At 38.1% G+C, this 18,258-nt stretch overlaps 2 protein-coding genes and 1 long non-coding RNA gene across 10 annotated transcripts in view; 2 read left to right on the forward strand and 1 right to left on the reverse strand.

Moving 5' to 3' along the window:
• LOC107265750 (synaptosomal-associated protein 25) overlaps positions 1-2,284 on the reverse strand; it is a 30,088-nt gene extending 27,804 nt beyond the window's left edge. For 4 of the 6 annotated variants that reach the window (XM_025083038.1, XM_025083032.1, XM_025083041.1 and 1 more), the window contains exon 1: positions 2,131-2,284. The gene's annotated coding sequence lies outside the window, so the exon portion shown is untranslated. Of the gene's footprint in view, positions 1-449; positions 567-1,991; positions 2,073-2,130 lie in introns of those variants that run through there. The other 2 variants (XM_025083034.1, XM_025083035.1) reach the window with 2 other exon arrangements.
• LOC107265755 lies at positions 119-1,916 on the forward strand. The gene is made up of 2 exons (XR_001537291.2): positions 119-419; positions 515-1,916. It is a non-coding gene; the product is annotated as an uncharacterized LOC107265755 (long non-coding RNA).
• Positions 2,285-2,423: 139 nt separating the features above from the next.
• LOC107265744 lies at positions 2,424-18,249 on the forward strand. 3 transcript variants are annotated; one of them, XM_015735502.2, is made up of 9 exons: positions 2,424-3,265; positions 3,401-6,718; positions 6,803-16,452; positions 16,526-16,732; positions 16,830-16,949; positions 17,035-17,292; positions 17,373-17,489; positions 17,570-17,641; positions 17,730-18,204. In XM_015735502.2, exons 2-9 carry the CDS (start codon positions 3,559-3,561, stop codon positions 17,835-17,837), a joined length of 13,692 nt encoding a protein of 4,563 aa, XP_015590988.1. In that variant the 5' UTR covers positions 2,424-3,265; positions 3,401-3,558; the 3' UTR covers positions 17,838-18,204. The 3 variants fall into 3 exon arrangements, with proteins under 3 accessions (XP_015590988.1, XP_015590987.1, XP_024938786.1); XM_015735501.2 differs by having other exon boundaries at positions 3,401-16,452; positions 17,730-18,249; XM_025083018.1 differs by having other exon boundaries at positions 3,375-16,452.
• Positions 18,250-18,258: the final 9 nt, after the last annotated feature.

Raw genomic sequence — 18,258 nt, forward strand, 5'->3', positions numbered from 1 at the left:
AGGTTGATACTTGGGCTACCACCAGAGAGCCCGAGATCACTCGGGAATATACGGATTTTAACGAACTCCCGTTGGATTTCGTTGAAATTCGTAGATTTCCGTTAGTCTTCGGCTCTACTGCCACCCCACTCTACAGCTACACCGCCACGACCCTCATATCCCATGGTCATATTACGTAGGTAGCGTTGGCACCACCTACCACTATATCTTTTACTGATTCTGCGCAGAAACCTAGGCAGCATCCAGAGGTGGTCGTAGAGTAGTTCTGCGACGGTCGACGTCGATTAGTAAGATCACTACGCAATATTCCGAGGCCGTAGTCGAAGAATCGGCAAATAATTTCCTGGTCTCAATGATTGCATCTGTCAGACTCCCATAATGATAAGGATGAAGAGGACTTTTGTATAGGATAGGCGCAAGTAATGAGAAGATAAGAAACCCTGACTAACCTTACTTGGATATTTTATATCCCTTATCAGCATGTGCCCAAGGCGTTATAAGAAATCTGTTATAGCCGGTCCATTTCCAAAAATGAAAAAATACTTCAGAAACTTCTTTCCTTGCGTGATGAAACCGCACGATTCAGCATTAATATTCCAATTCGAAGAGGGTGAGGGCCGAGGAGTGCATAGAAAATTATTGTGGAAAGCAGGCCAGATAAAATCCATATATACTGTGAAGGTAGTTGCTCATTGACAATCGACTTGTAGCTTCAAGTAGATTCCACATAATGACGTCAACCTCATTTCCCTTTAAAATGGAAATATTAATGTAAATAAAGACGAATGAAAACCAGAGGGGAGTATTGATAATGTAATTAAAGCTACATACGCAATTCTAAACGTGCAGAATCACCGGTAACGCAAGTTTTTATTTTCAGAAGGCTTCTTTAAAGTTCTTTCTAACCTAATAGTTCGTTTTACTCATTGCTAGACTGAGAACTTCGTCACGATAATAGGCAGGGAATAACAATATAGATATACATATAAAAGAATCAACCGGACTGATGTAAGAAGTGAGACAACACATGCAAATGTGGCAACTATGTGAGTGTCTCGAATATCTATGACTACATGACTATGATACGCGAGTCACGGATTTAAATTTAGACAAGATGATAATCGAACGAGGAATCAACTGGCATGAGAAATTCTTCCTGATAATCGCTCGATGGAGTTGACGTTGTTGAAGAAAATGCTGTAATGCATCTGCATGTGCTATCTGTTACTGAGTATTTCCTAAAGAAGTCTTTTTAAAAAATAAACAAGATCTTCCCTTAAGTAACGTTGCGCAATATAACGATCAATGAAAATGACACTGCGTAAAAGTAAACGGAAGAATTATCAGGCGCATATACTCCTGAAAATCGATATCACGTACCTCTGACCATGTCGCTGTATCTATAGCCATGCACTTGTTACATATATACGTGCTTACATATATTTGTAAAGAAAACTGTTTACGATAATCGCTAAGAGGGATGGCGTGTGTATCCCACGTCGAAAACTGTGACAGCAATATTATTATTTCATGTCCAATCACCTAACCATCTGCATTTTTGCATTACATTGTACACATAACTGGATTATTTTTTAGAGCATTATCGTCGTGTACGATAAATCTCTCTATTTAAAAAATTCAAATATTGTACTGGATATTAACAAATTTTAGTAGCTGATAGTTTCTACAAATCAAGAAAAAGTAGGCAACGAGTCTTGGAAAATTGTTAATTAATATTTATGACTGTAAAATAATGATGTTATGGATAAAATAAAGTAAGAAAGTGTTAGAAAAGTTGTATCTATCTTTGGCGCGCGCGTTCAAACGAACCGGAAGCGCCACCCACCCATGTATGTGGAATGTCAGTGAATTCAATCGAACTGGAATAAACAAGAACTGTTTCTGACGGTTAAAAACTTGGTATTAATAAGTTCTAAGTTACTGTATCACATTGAATAAACAGACGCGCTTCATGCCAAGAATGTACATACGATTAGCGTTGTACTGATTGGAAAATCAATAGGTTTGCTGCACCGTGAGGCACGTCAACCATCTTTCCCACCCACTGCAGTCTTTCATGGAAACATTTCACAAGTTAATTAAATATTACCATTAACTTTAGACACTTACCAATAGAAAATGCTTGAGATGAACAGCAAACAATACTTTCGTGATGTGCTGCAAGTGATATGAATGTAAAATCTCACGTTGTAATCCTTGACGTACACTGCTCGAGACACCGACACACTTTCTGACAACCGGAACTTCAAGTACTGATTTGACTAGTGTCAATTCAATTTCCTTGTACATCTATCGAAGACTATAGTAATAATGAATTTGAAAAAATACAGAAGGATTTCTAGGATCACTTATTAATAATTATTATCAATAATATAGACTGACGATCACCTGATTTGTAGTTAACGCAGTAACTCTTGCTTTAAACTTCTATACGACACTATGACAATTTAATATAAGAATTTTAAAGCAATCGTATGCGTTTATGTGAAAATTATATTGACAATCGATGAATGATATTCTACTTAACAGATCAAAACTGATCCATAGTCCTGGGAATATTGTCATCAACGTCAAAGATAAAGTTATTGGTTACCGCGAGTGACCCGAGAAAGCAGCAGCGCAATCTACAAGTTAAACACGGTGCTATTCCTTAACAATAGTAGAATAAGAAACTGGGACGGAGAAACCAAAGATCCAGTGAATAAATCTACATTTTATCTACTATTGCAGCAATAATATTGATAAGGATATGAAATAATTACTATTATACGGAAATGGTGATTCCAATGAAATAGCGGAAATGCATTTTATAGAGTGCAAGTGTACGCCATAGTGCTAAACGTGAAACTATGCCGGGTGGCTATGTCTCTCTCAATGATGCATGAGGAGACATGTTTGTAAACGGGAACAAATCGCGTATGCGTAAGCGTGTGCATAATCGAGAGGGAGCAGCAATCTCTGTTTTACTCAGTCTACTGTTCGTAGTTGACTGAAATTCTTGTGTTTTTTGTGTAGTCGAGACAAAGTGCCAAAGTGAGGCAGCATCTGTAGAGAAATATTCATCAATTGGTTATATTTCTGGCTGTCGTTCAATACACATAAACTGACTGTCGACACGCTCGTAAATTTTCATATTGCTGAGCAACAACTGTAATAAGAATCGTATGGTGTTTTTTATTATAAAGGTTAAGGGGGACCTGAACACGCCTATTTTACTGTGGGAGAACGTACAAAATACTAAACCGTAAGTTCAAGAAGAGACATGCATGCTTGCTTTTCTTTATTTTTTTCAATTCCTTGAGGTTGTCATTGTATATGGTATTTTACAGGACGATGAATATTATTCTTTGCAGAAAAACTGATCTGCTCTTGTTCCTAGGTTTGCTGAAAATCCTCTCAAATGAGGACGGTAGGACCAGAGTTCTACAAGCTATCCAGGCTTAAGTATATCAGTGATTCTATTGAGAGAATTGTAAAGTTGCCAGTTGGACATAAGCACCGTGATATTAAGTACGTCAAGGTTGGACATAGTGTGTGATGAGTGGCAGTGGTTTCAGAGGAAGGGGCTTTGGATCACGAGGTATTCGTCCTCGTGGACCATCAGGTGTCAGAGGAGGACCTCGTTTTCCTCCGCCCCATTTTAATCGACCATCTTTCCCACGACATGGTTCAGAGAATTGGCATGAACATCCTGCGCAACCATTCTGTGCTCCTTGGCAGTATAATGGAAGGGGACACTTTCCAAACTTTCAAGTGCGACCACCATTTCGGCATGATGTTCCATTCCATCATGGTAGAGGAAGAGGTCCGAATGTTCGTGGAATGCCTCCTAGAATGCGAATGCCTGGAGCACCTGGTCTTTACAGACCAGAACTACAAAGTGAAAATGAAGTTTATGCATCACCGTCTTATAATGAACAACATGAGAGTTCTGCGAACCTACCACAAATATCATCAGCTCCACCCCTGGGATCGGAAGAGGAACGCCAACAGAAAATTACTGAGGCTGCTGATAAACTTAAACAAAAACTCTCTTCGATTAAGAACCAGGAGGTAGAAAACTTTTGGGAAGAAGATGTAGATCTCATTCCATCAAAATCTATAAAAGAGGCACCCAATAAGGAGGTAGCTGAATTACATCCACATGATTTTAACTTAACCTATCATGATCTTAAGGATATAGGACGAGTTGATTTGCACCGTACCCCCATGCAAGATGATTCTGTTGTTGTGTTGGATGAAGTATGTAATAGAAACTTAACGGAAATTCCGTTATTGGATGAAGAAAGAAGAAATTCTGAAGGTGAGAGTGAATGTAATATCCCCAATAATGCAGTAAAAGAAGAGGTAGATAATGTGCAAGAAAATGCAATAGATAAGGACATAACAAATATTCCTACAATAGATTCCACTGTGGTACAATCTCGAGAGAATACAACGTTACAAACTCATCAAGATACTATGCTAAATTTTGCAGAAGAAATCCCACATCACAATCCATCAGTTAGCTTCAATTGTAGGCCAGAATTTCATCGAGGTAACGTCAACACGCCTCCCAGATTCATACCCAGACAAATGGGACCCAGATTCCGAATGCCTTACCCGCAAGAGATGTCTCCAATGGGGCGTGGAAAACCATTAACACTACGACCCATGCACCCTAACTCCAGACCACCAAATCAACACGATATGCCTCGTGTCATGTTCAATCATCATACACCGTCTCCTGCCGTATTTAATCGACTACCTCCACCATCGAATTTCCATTCAATGGATCAAAATCTCAACATCGACACACTTCCGCAAATGCAGGCTGATCCAATGCATTCAGGTGTTCGCTTCAATCATAGAGGACCTCCTCCACATCTTAGTTCACCTTCGAACATTCAGTGTAACTCCTCCAACGAAGAACGAATGAACTTTCCTGATTTCGACCCACGGAAACCTCCTCCAAGTGTTATTACGCAGGAGGAGGTGCCACAACTACCACCAGTGTTCGATCCCAGACTAAGTTTTCAGGAACGTCAGCGATTAATTCCAACAGTAGTTTCAGCACAGTTACATCCGCCATTGTCAATGCAGGTTCCATCATCGACGATACCACCTCCACCGCCTCTGTCAGGTCCGCCACCACCTCCAGCACCACCAGGATCTCTCCTTGAAATGGTGCCCATGACTGACTTTGATTTAATTCCAAATTACTCAATGACAAATAACTTTGATATGGCTCAAAGTCATTTCCTACAATTGGACGGAGTGCAACCATTGTCACAGCAAGAGGCTTTAGAACCAGAACAGAATTATATAGATATTGAAGGGGAATTATACATGGAACCTCCACCAGAACCACCGATACTTTCAGACTATTGTTCTCCTCCACTTCCAGAGACATTGCCTCCTGCAGATGCTCCTTTGCCTCCTGTGGATGCTCCTTTACCTCCCCCGGATGCTCCTTTGCCTCCAGTAGATGCTCCTCTACCTCCATTAGATGCTCCTTTACCTCCAGCAGATGTTCTTTTGCCTTCTACAGAAGTTCCTTTACCCATCTCAGAATCACGATCGGTTCTCTTTTCAAAGAAACAAGGTTCAAAGACCTCGACAGAGACCTCGGAACAGCAAGAGCCACCAAGAGTGAGCAAGGAGACGATACTCCCCTCTACATCTCGGCCGAAAACGGACATGGATAAACCAAAACAAAAACGACTTAGAATGAAGAAATCAAAGAGTGAGAACATCGCGACGTGTTCAGCGCCAACAATGTCGATGTCACCCACTGATAAAGTACATACTGTGCAAAATCAAGATAATTCAAAGCAATATCAAAATACACTACAGGAGGATGTACCATTATCAGAAGAACAGTCCCGTCCGAAGGTGGTGTTTAATTTAAACGCTAAGATAAAGAAGATAAGTAAGCAAGAGGAATGGCAACAGCAAACTGATACATCTACTGCAAAGCACAGGAAACTAAAGGCACAAATAGTTGCTTTAGAAAACCCAGCAAATGCCCTCCGTGTAAAAAGTCACTCACAAATTCGCAAAATGCCATCGCCAAAGTCAAGTAAACCGTTGATCTCTAGTCGTAAAAGAAGTGAAGCTAGAGGACGAGTTTCCGAGTCCTCCTGGAAGAGTACCGTAATTGATCGATTTTTGAAAATGAGCAAGAACGAGATACGTAATATTCTTAATAATTCAAGCCTGAGAAAATTCGATATTGCCATGAAGCAGCTTGTTAAAGAGAGACGATCTTCGCTATCTTGGGAAATGCGCAATACCGAAGATGAGAAGATCAAGAGCTACGATCGTGAACAATTCATATGTCAACTAAATGAAATGCTGGATCCTAGCGCCACTATTGATATAACAAATCTACCTACGGAATTTATCAGACACCTAGGTGAAGTCTTACAACTCAATTCTCTTCCCCAGGATCAGACTGATTCCATACAAAATACAGAGGCAGAAGTTACTCCTGTTCATACGACAAGCAAGAGTCAACCTGCCGAGTCAACTTATGATAAACTACATGGTAAGACTATTTCTAGGTCGTTGATGAAAAAGGAAATTGATATCAGTATGAATGCTAATGAAGTTCACGAAGATACGACTATTAACAATGTACAAATAAACGTGGAGCAAAGTAAAGAGACTCAGGACTCTCGATTGAATATGGACCTGGATAACATATTCCTGGCAGGTATTGCAAAGGCAAAACACAGTACGAAATCTGCAACATCTGAAAAAGTTGTTACTGATTTTGATCTTTTCTTTGGTCCTTCAGGAGGTAGAGCTTCACAATCTCCAATGGTTACTGAACCTGTTCCTGAGACAAAGAAGTTTCAAGAGGGGATGACATTCGTAGAAAGTCGAAAAGATAAATGTGAAAGATGGCACAGGAAGGCACGTGATGATCCTGACATGTTTCGAAATCTCACTAAAGAAGAATGGGAGGCCAAGTACGGTAAATCCAATAACGATGATGAAATTGGTAAGCCTCCTAGCCGCCTTGACAGTAATGAAAGTTCCTCCAATAAAGAGGACATCAGCATTGATTCCATAAAATCATTAGCTATTAAAAATGTTATCGACCGGAACCCAAAGGTGGGCCACAGCAACACTGTACCCGTTAACAAATACGTTTTGAATATCGCCAAGTCCTCTAGCCTCCGTCAGGAGTATCAATCAAATAAAGGAAGATCATCGAGTGACTCTAACAGTATGGCAGTTGCAGAGGTCATCGAATCAATCAGTCCAATTGAGATGAGCGGGACAACTTGGAGGGAAAGAAGCAGTGAAACTTGTCAAACTATTGGGAAGACATTAAGAGAAACAAAGAGCGGAGAGGATTCGAACGAGAGTACTAGTGAGACAAGAAGAGACAAATTATTTACGAAAATCGGAAGTAACAGGAAGCATAGAGAAGGAATGAGTAGCTCACGAAAATCACGAAGAAGAGAAAGAAAGAGAAAAACAAGAAAGGAAAAGGAACGAAGGAAACGAAAGAGAAGAGTAGCACCGCGTGAAAGTAGTTCCTCATATTCTGACAGCGAATCCGATTCGATGACATTATTCACAGAACTCGACATCAAAAAGGAGATCATCGTTAAAGACGAACCTGGTCTTGAAAAGGTTGAATGTTCAGTAGAAAAGACGATCAACCATCCTGAACCTACTGAATGTAATCATCAAAGTGCCCAACAAGAATTAACTATTGATAAAACATTACTTTCTAATAAAACGATAGTTACTAATCAAGAGCCAGTCACAAATAAAGATTTAATTACTAGCCAAGAATTAAGCACTACACAAGAATGTACTAGCAATGAGGACACAAGTCTTCAGATGCGGAAGCAGTCGATGCCAACAATTCTAGAAATGCCCAAAGTCCCCAACATTGTATTAATGGAATTTCCTGAAAAGGAATCTACAAGTTTAAAAACTATTGATGGTGGCAACAATGCTAATTCCCAGGCGCTCGATACGATCGCCAGTACTAAGCCATTGGAATCAACATCCGAAACGTCTCATTCAGCACAGCTTGATATGCAGAAAGAGGAACATTCAGCGTCTACATCACGGTCCGCCAAGAACAAGGTTTTAGACAAATCAAAACAAGAAAAAAATGACATTACTTCCGTGACGGTACTTCCTAAAGATGTAATTAACATTTCACAGAAGAGTGATAAACCTCCTAAGGACACAGTACCAGAGGATGCCGAAAATGTACGATCTTCAAATATCGATCAATTGTCGGTGGAGAAATCAGGAGAAGAAGCTGCGGATAAGGTGGACATAGGGAACGGGACGATAAGGTCTAAATCAAATGAAGAAAAGCCATCGATGAAATTCCAAAACATAAAGTCAGAAGGACGCAAGGAGATGAAACTTATCGAAGAGAAAGCAAAGAAAAAATCATCCTCGTTATTACGCGATAAAAAATCCAGTGCGACAAAACACTCAAAAATGTTGACAACTGAATTGAAAAGTCTAAAAGTCAAGATTCAGAAAGAAAAAGCTTCCTCTGGTACAGCAGATTCTTCAGAGCATAAGAAACAATCGATTCAAATACAAATTCCAACTGAGGACAATCCTGATTTAAAGGATCCTAGATTATCGAAGCTCAAAGAACGTGTACAGCAATCACCAAATAAATCGGCCAGGGATTGTCACAGTAACATTTTCAGTGAAAAGTTTAGCGTCGAAAGTACGACCGAAGAACAAGAAAAACAACAAACGCAACATTCTCAAAGTACTTTGACTACTCATGGGAATATAAACAAAACGTTACGTGACATTGAACAAAACGTCCAAACCCCTTTGACAGTAGAAGCATGCACAGTTGATTTTAATGCAAAAGCAGCAAAAAATACAAGTTCGGAGGTGACATCTCTATGCAGCCTGGACAGTCCTTTCAAAGGATTTTCAGAAGAATCACAACTTCCTTCAGAGCAACTTGCGAGGAACACGCTACTCCGTTCCCAAGCAGAATTCCTGAACGGTGCTACTGTCAGCGACGAATCTATTCCTGAAGAGACATGCGAAAACAGTGCTTTGTGTGTCAAGACAACGTCTCCCAATGAAGATTCTAGTTTGCAGAGTCAGGAGACAACTTCCCCACAAGTGCTTCCAGAAAAGAGTGAAGAACTTCAATCCAAGGACGTGACGAATCTTTTAGTGATTTCTGCGAGTGGTGATATTAGTGATATACAAAAGGATGAAAGTATCGAAGTGCACGTGTCTTCTGATTCGTTGAATGGAAAAGCAAAAAGTGAGAAATTGATTATTAACAAGGAAACACATGTTGAGGGAATGTGTATTGAGACTGGCACGCGTATAGATGAAAATATTGAGCAAGACAAGGTGTATGAGAATATTATTGATACTGTAAAATCTCCTGTTGAGAAGCTGCAAGATGTTGACACTCTGAAGAAAGAACATTTAGAAAAGGAGACTTCAGAAATTGTGGAGAAGCTTGAACCAGCGAAAATATTTGATCCGATAATAACGTTGGAACAGGAAGGTATCAAAGGTTTAGAAGTGGCGGAAGTCGGCAAAGTTGAAAAATCGTCTGCTGTAGTGATACTGCCAGAACTAGCGGAAACATCGAAAGTGGAAAAAGTAGCTCAAGTGGCGAAGAAGTACGAACTGTTCAAAATAGATACAACTGTAAAACCTATAGTAGTAACGAAAGAACAGGAAGTAGAGGAATCAGCTGTAGCAGAGAATTTGCAAGAAGTGCCGAAAGTACATGAATTGGCGAAAGCGACAGAACCGTTAAAAGTGCTCGATGTGGTAAAATCGTCTTCAATGGGAAAATCGAACGAAAAGGTTAGTTCGCACGAAGCAATGAAAATTCATGAAGGCGTTAAATTATCTGTAACGAAGAAAAAACAAGAGCGGCATAAACCACACGAAATGGTGAAAACATATGATACGGAAAAATTACGTGTTGCAGAAAAGACACAAGAAGTAACGAAAATTCATGGATCAAAAAGGTTAGAAACAGTTAAAACATCTAAAGCGGTAAAATCATCTATGATGAGAAAAACACGTGATCGGTATAAGGTGTGTGAGATAGCCAAGATAGATGAAGCTAAACAATCAACTGCCGTCGAAAAGACACAAGAATTTGCGAAATTAGATGATATGAAAAAAGAGCTTGAGGTGGTTAAGCCGTTTGCAGTACCTAAACGGCATGATTTGGTAGAGACGCCTGGAGTGGAAAAAAAGTCTGAAGTAATTGAATCGTCTATTACATTGAAACGGCATGACATTGAAAAATCGGCTGAAGTGGAAAAATTAACTGAAGTCAGCAAGTCGCCTATAATACTGAAGGGGCATGAAGTTGTAAATTCACCTGATGTGCAGAAAATTCCTGAAGTGGAAAGAGCACATGAAATAATAAAGCCACCTGTAGTATTGAAAAGGCATGATTTTTTAAAGTCGCATGAAGCTTTAAAATTATGTGAAGTGGAAGAAATGGTAGAAGTAGGGAAGGCATCTGTATTACTGAAAAGATATGATTCGGAGAAAATACCAGAAATAGTTAAACCATCTGTATTACTGAGAAGGCTCGATGTAAAATCACCTATGACAAAGAAAATAAAAGAAGAGGTTAAGCCATTTGTAGCAGGGAAAAGCCATGAAGTAGTAAATTCACCAACAGTAGAAAAAGCACAAGAAGTGGTTAAACCACCTACAATATTAAAAAGGCATGAGGAAGTAAAATCACCTCCAATAGAAAAAGAACAAGAAGTGGTTAAACCATCTACAGCATTGAAAAGGCACAAAGAGGTAAAATCACCTGTAGCAGAAAAGACACAGGAAGTTATTAAACCATCTATAACATTGAAAAGGCACAAAATGGTAAAGTCTCCTGTAGTAGAAAAAGGACAAGAAGCAGTAACACCATCTACAACATTGAAAAGACATGAAGTGGTAAAGTCACCTATAGCAGAAAAAGAACAAGAACTAGTTCAATCATCCACAACATCAAAAAGGCACGAAGAGATCAAGTCTCCTATAGTAGAAAAAACACAGGAAGTCATTAAACCATCCACAACATTGAAACGGCATAAAGTGGTAAAGTCTCCTGTAATAGAAAAAGGACAAGAAACGGTAACACCATCTACAACATTGATAAGACATGAAGTGGTAAAGTCACCTATAGCAGAAAAAGAACAAGAACTGGTTAAACCATCCACAACATCAGAAAGGCCTGAAGAGCTGAAGTCACCTGTAGTAGAAAAACTACAAGAAGTCATTAAACCATCTACAACATCAAAAAGGCACGAAGTGGTAAAGTCTCCTGTAATAGAAAAAGGACAAGAAACGGTAACACCATCTACAACATTGATAAGACATGAAGTGGTAAAGTCACCTATAGCAGAAAAAGAAGAAGAACTAGTTCAATCATCCACAACATCAAAAAGGCACGAAGAGATCAAGTCTCCTGTAGTCGAAAAAACACAAGAAGGCATTAAACCATCTAAAACATTGAAAAGGCACAAAGTGGTAAAGTCTCCTGTAGTAGAAAAAGGACAAGAAGCGGTAACACCATCTACAACATTGAAAAGACATGAAGTGATAAAGTCACCTATAGCAGAAAAAGAACAAGAACTGGTTAAACCATCCACAACATCAGAAAGGCCTGAAGAGCTGAAGTCACCTGTAGTAGAAAAACTACAAGAAGTCATTAAACCATCTACAACATCAAAAAGGCACGAAGTGGTAAAGTCTCCTGTAATAGAAAAAGGACAAGAAGCGGTAACACCATCTACAACATTAAAAAGACATGAAGTGGTAAAGTCACCTATAACAGAAAAAGAACAAGTACTGGTTAAACCATCCACAACATCAAAAAGGCATGAAGAGGTAAAGTCTCCTGTAATAGAAAAAGGACAAGAACCAGTAACACCATCTACAACATTAAAAAGGCACAAAGTGGTAAAGTCTCCTGTAGTAGAAAAAGGACAAGAAGTGGTAACACTATCAACAACATTGAAAAGACATGAAGTGGTAAAGTCACCTATAGCAGAAAGAGAACAAGAACTGGTTAAACGATTCACATCATCAAAAAGGTACAAAGAGGTGAAGTCACCTGTAGTAGAAAAACTACAAGAAGTTATTAAACCATCTAAAACATTAAAAAGGCACAAAGTGGTAAAGTCTCCTGTAGTAGAAAAATGTCAAGAAACGGTTACACCTTCTACAACATTGAAAAGACATGAAGTGGTGAAGTCACCTATAGCAGAAAAAGAACAAGAAGTGGTTAAACCATCGACAATATCAAAAAGGCACGAAGAGGTAAAGTCACCTACAGTAGAAAAAACACAAGAAGTCATTAAACCATTTAAAACATTAAAAAGGCACAAAGAGGTGAAGTCGCCTGTAGTAGGAAAAACTGAAGAAGTGATTAATTCATCCACAACATTGGAAAGACATGAAGTGGTAAACTTGCCTGTAGCAGAGAAAAAGCAAGAATTAGTTAAACCATCTGAAGCATTTAAAAGTTATGAATCACCTGAAATGGAGAAATTATCGGGAGTAATAAAAATACAGCAACAAGTAAAAATAGATGAAATAACAAAAACAGAAGAAGTGGCAAAACTATTTGTCGAACATATGAAAGCCCATGAAGTGTCAGAATTACATGAACCTAGTGCCAGTACCTCAAAAAGCCTAAATTCAGAAGTGACACAAACTCAAGCAGAAATAAATGTAACAAAATCACAAGATGCACTAAATCATCATCATGAAAAATCCCAAGAAATATTATCAGAAACTGGAGTTTCATATCCAAGTGTTACAAAAGGACAATCTGTCGATTTTTCGGAGTCATCGAAATGTGAAGAAAAAATAACCAAAAGACGCAGAGTATCAAGATGGCAGGATAACGATGATATTCCAAAAGTCATAGAACCAATTCAGTACGTAGAGAAACCGAAGATTCGGTCAAAAACTCGAAAAGAGAGTAAGAAACATGACAATGACCCACTACATAAAATCAGGAGCAGACAAAAATTTAAGGATAAAAAGAGTAAAGCACCAACTAAATTAGATAAAATCCTATCACGAGAGAATGCAATGACAAAAGAAAGCGTTATGTCAAGAATGATTGAGATTGATCTTGAAATTCATAAATTAATGACAGAAAAAATGACGCTATATCAACAACTGAATAGTGAATCTTCATTACTGGATGATAACCAGGCTAATACAAAAGATAATCATGAATCACGAAGTAAGAAAAGGAAAGAAGTCAGTGCAGTCAGTCTCTTTTCTCATAACAGACTGTCTCTGGAGAAAGGTCATCCCCCAACTCATCAGAGTACTCATGGTGCAAGGAATAAAGACATTCTCTTCGATGATAGCCAAGCAGATCATGACAATTCAAGAAAAGATACATTGGTGCATGTGTTTGATAATTCCTATGAAAAACGTGAAAGACAGACTTCAACGTCAATTTCAGAGGCTAAACAAGGACGCAGTGTGGACCATGTGAATATAGAAATAGACAAATCAAGTTTTCCGCCGGAAAATAATAAAGAAAAAAAAAGATTACGACTGGACAAGCCTGACATTGAAAAAACTCATAATAAGAGTATTACCGATAATAAAGAGTCACTGAATGCTTTGAAGAATTACAAGAAGATGATTAGTAAACCAGACAAGAAAACTGATAATGACATAGCTACTGTACGAGAAGTAAGAGTAGAAAGTAAATCTTGTACGAGCCCAAAGTATCCTAAGGGTAACGATGATAGTACAAATGTCGAAGAAAATGTTCTTGAAGATCAGTACGTAACTAGAATAACAGAGGATAGACCCCAGCCTTCTGTTGGAGTTGACGAAGAGAGTAAATCCAGTGAGAATGTTTCAAAGAGGTCCGATTCAAAAACTACGGAACGTTTATCCATCTATTCGGATGACAGTACCAGAGAATCATCACTGACACTTGAATCTAGTGAGGCAAAAAAGTGTACTACAGGTTTGGCATTACTCGAAGAGACTTTCAAACGAGAGATGGCCATTTCCAGAAAGCTGAAAGCAGCAGCCAGGAAGCAGAAGAAGGAAAAAATAGAAACCTTATTGAAGAATGTGAACAGTTTAACTGCAGATGAAGAGGAAATCCCATTAAACGTCTTGTTTGAGATGAAGCAGAAACAGAAGCAGCATCTGCTTGAAGAAATGGGTGTCAAGTCAAAGTTAGAAAAGTTGCCAGAGAAGTCTCAAGAAAATTCTGCCACAATTTGGAAACATGTAATGGCCGTGATAAATGCTGTCGCTGAAAATAAAACAGAAAATGTGACAGTTGAGACACATGAACTGGAGGTACCAAATCTTGGGCAGTTAGTTGAATTATCAACAGAACAAACTCTACTTGAAGTAGAAACTACTGTAAAGCCAACCGATACTGATAAGATTGATAATACCGGTACTTTGGAAACTATGACATTAATTTCAAAAAATATTCTAGAACCTACTGTGTCTGTTGAAATTGCGAGTCCTGCTTCCAAAGCAGCAGAACTTCATACCTTAATTGAATCAAGACACGAGGACCTAGTACATACTGAAAATACTCCAGCATCAACAGAGAATACAGAAAAGGATCTTATTGGTAAAGATTCTAAGAAGGAGAAGAGTGACATTCAATCTGATACTCTCAGCGAAAATGAAGTCAAAGAATTATCTGCTAAGGTTGCCATTGACGATACGACGACTGCTTCTGTCAAGAATGATCATGATAAAATAATAAGCAATGAAAATAAAAGGCTGACTGGTGGTGAAGATGAACAGAGTATTCATGAAATTGGTAAAACCACAGAGGCTGAAAAGGAGGATGAAGATTCATCAGCGGTGCTAAATAAAAAGAGTTCAGATAATATTGAATGCCCAGGAACTTTAATGGACTCTGAAGGCAATTCGATAAACGAGACTCTAACGAGTAATCTGGATAATACTGTGATTAGTGCTGAAACGGAAAATGAGGCGGCAGATTCTACTATTTTAGATGTTCAGAAGGATAAAGTTATTGTTAGCCCAGAAAAGGAAAGTGCAACAGAAATGAAAGAAGTAGATCCAACAATAATATCAAAAGAAGATTTGAATACGTCATTAGAACTAGAATCATTTGAGGAAATTCATGAAGCTGTAAAAGAGACCATGGATGACTTAATAAATTCAGTTCCTGAGTCAAGTTCTGCAGAAACTATATCAAGGGGAAATGAGGATTGTTCGCAGAAGAAGAAAGAAGAAGAAAGACCTGTGGAAAGCGAAGATATAAATTCTCAAACTGAAGAGTTAAATAGAAGTGGCAGTAATGATTTTCTTGGATTTCTAGTATCTAATCAAACAAGTGTTGAACCAACAGAGAAGACAGTACAACTATCCACTTCGACTTCTGAAGAGATTGAAACTACAGCAATCACACGTAGTCGTGGGCGACCTAAAAAGCGGCTTAATACCAACTCCTCACTATCTGGCACAATATCACCAGTTCCTGCTACATCCACCATCCCTGAGAAACGTCCTAAAAATGTGCAATCTCGTGGAAAAAGAAAATCTATCGTTGTAGAACCAAGAACAGCAACAAAGAGACGAAAAACGAGATGGTCCAATAGATCAACTGTAGAATTGCCTGGTCTCACCAAGGATGTTAATTCACTGGAGACATCCATAGACGCGGAATTGCTATCGTCAAAAGGATTTTCTATAGAAGAATCTAAAAAGAGAAAGTATATTAGCCAATTGCAATTAAAAAATTGCAAAGTACGGTTGACAGATTGTAAATCTACATATCTTAGACCTGATTGTGATCCTAGTTTATTTCATCAATATGGTATATCCAAGATCAATGCATATGGACGTACCATATGTATTCAATGTGAACCTTCTCTAAAAATTGAAGGTAACAAGAGATCTGCTTCTGTTACTTTAGTCCAGGAAGTCATTACCCCTGGATATGATATTATTCACATGGAAAGTGACAAGGAAAAAGATTCCAGCTCCTTTTGTTCCTGGGATCAAAATATTCAAGAATTACCAGAATCAATTGATGTATCACAGAATTCAATCTCTCAAGAAAAAATGACCAGATCAAGAAAAATTTATAATAATGAGACTACTGAAAATTGTGAGGATACAAATGACAACGAGCATGTATATCTTTCTCATTTGGATCCTACAGTATTACGACAGGATGAAGTATCCTCACCGCAACCTGTCATTGATATTAATGAAGATGAGAGTGCAGCAAATACATCAAGTCAATCGGATATTGAAATCCTGGAGGCTACAAAAGAATCTCGTTCATTAAATCAGGTTGAAGATACAGACGGTGAAAAAATGCTGACAAAAATGGTGCTAGAGGAGGAGAAATCACCAAGAACAGAATATACTGTTCATAAAGGACCTGTTTTAGATATTAAAGTAAGTAAAGTCATTGCTGTGCTTTGACAAATGTAATTAAACCAGCTTTTAACATTCACTATTCTCCTTCCAGGTTTATGGTGACTCTTTTATGGCTGCCAGTGAGGATGGTACAATTTATCGCTACAGTCAAGTATCTAATGGCATTTTAAATATTTATAGAGGACATAAATCAGCTGTGACCTGTCTTTGCATACCAAAGATTAATTTCTCTGGTATTAGTAGACAATGGCTGTTTTCTGGATCCTTGGACGGAACTCTTAGATGCTATGAAATTGATGTGAGGACAATTAAGCATACAATTATATCTCATTAATACACATTCATTATAGTATATTAATAATTATTTTATTTAATACGATTACTCTCTTATACAGAGTGGACAGCAGGTGCGCGAATCAGTCGACATTGGCAGTCCGATTCAGTGTATGGATCATGCTTGGGGTGTAATTTTCCTTGGTACAAAATCTGGTCACGTTTCACGTTTTCACATAAAAGTTTGTTCTCATCTGCTTCTACTATTATAGTTAAGATTAAATGTGTCCTACAGATTTTACACTCTACATAAATTTATTTATTCAGTCTGGTGTCATGAAAGGCGACAATATACAATTCTCTGAGGTCTCAGTTCTTGCACTGAAAGCAACGTCCGAGGGTCCAAGAAGAGTACTTATAGTCGCCTCTCGTAATCAGCCGATAACAATAAGAGATGCACAGAATGGACTGTTTCTTCGAACCGTCAGCGGACACAAGAATCATACTGTTTATAGTTTGATGATGGATCATCATATGGTGTATTGTGGGACCAGCGGAACTTTAATTCCCGTCTTCGATTTCATTGTAAGAAGAACAAATACTTAGATACATTAATTGATAATTAGATAGTTTAACCATTGTTTCGTAAAAATATATTCTTTCAGACTGCTGAACAAGTGGCACAATATAATGCTGGTGTCGGTATTGTCTGTATGAGGCTATACAAAAAGTTACTCTTTGCTGGCTGTTACGATGGCAACATATATGTCTTCAACACTAAGGTAAAGATTTTTGCACAACCTTTGAAAGTTCCTTCATTTTATATAAATAAGATTATACGTTATTCATTGAATTTTTATAGGACCGGAAACTCGTATGCAGTATACCTGGACCTGGTAATATGTTGTTGAGTATGGAAGTCGTTGATAATAAGGTTAGCATCCTTTGTCGCTTTAAAATCTACTTAAACAATTTCTTCTACTGTAGAGTATAAATTATTTATCAATCTTTTTTTTCGATAGATTATAGCAGGTAGCAAGGATAGAGGATTGCACATATGGTTGATGCCGAAGGCAGTGAGAGCATTAATAAATAACAGAAGCCGTAACGCGCGTATGAAGGAAATCTAGTCACTCAATGAGAATGAAGAATTTCGTTGAAATCAGCTGAATAATAAACAATGAAATTCCAAACGGGACGACGTAAAGAAATGGACATAATGAAATCCTATTTTAAGTTTAACCATTCAAACTGTAACATACATTGTCTATTATAAAGAGAGGTCAGGTCAACATAATTATTACTTACGTATGTACAGTTTGATTAAGTAAATAAGGTGATCAAGATAATGTGAGTATAAAGTGCAATCGTAACACTGCTGCACTAAAGTACAACAATTGATTCATCGATTAGTAGTTTGTATTTGTTAAGGCCTTAGTTACTGTGATGCCACAATCACTGAACACAGTTTTATATTGTACATTATTAGAATGTATGCAAAAGTGGCTCATGTAAATAAAACTATTGATCCTGCATCATGAATGATCTTGA

Source organism: Cephus cinctus, unplaced genomic scaffold (assembly GCF_000341935.2).
Source record: "Cephus cinctus unplaced genomic scaffold, Ccin1 Ccin1_scaffold0240, whole genome shotgun sequence".
NCBI lineage: Eukaryota > Metazoa > Arthropoda > Insecta > Hymenoptera > Cephidae > Cephus > Cephus cinctus.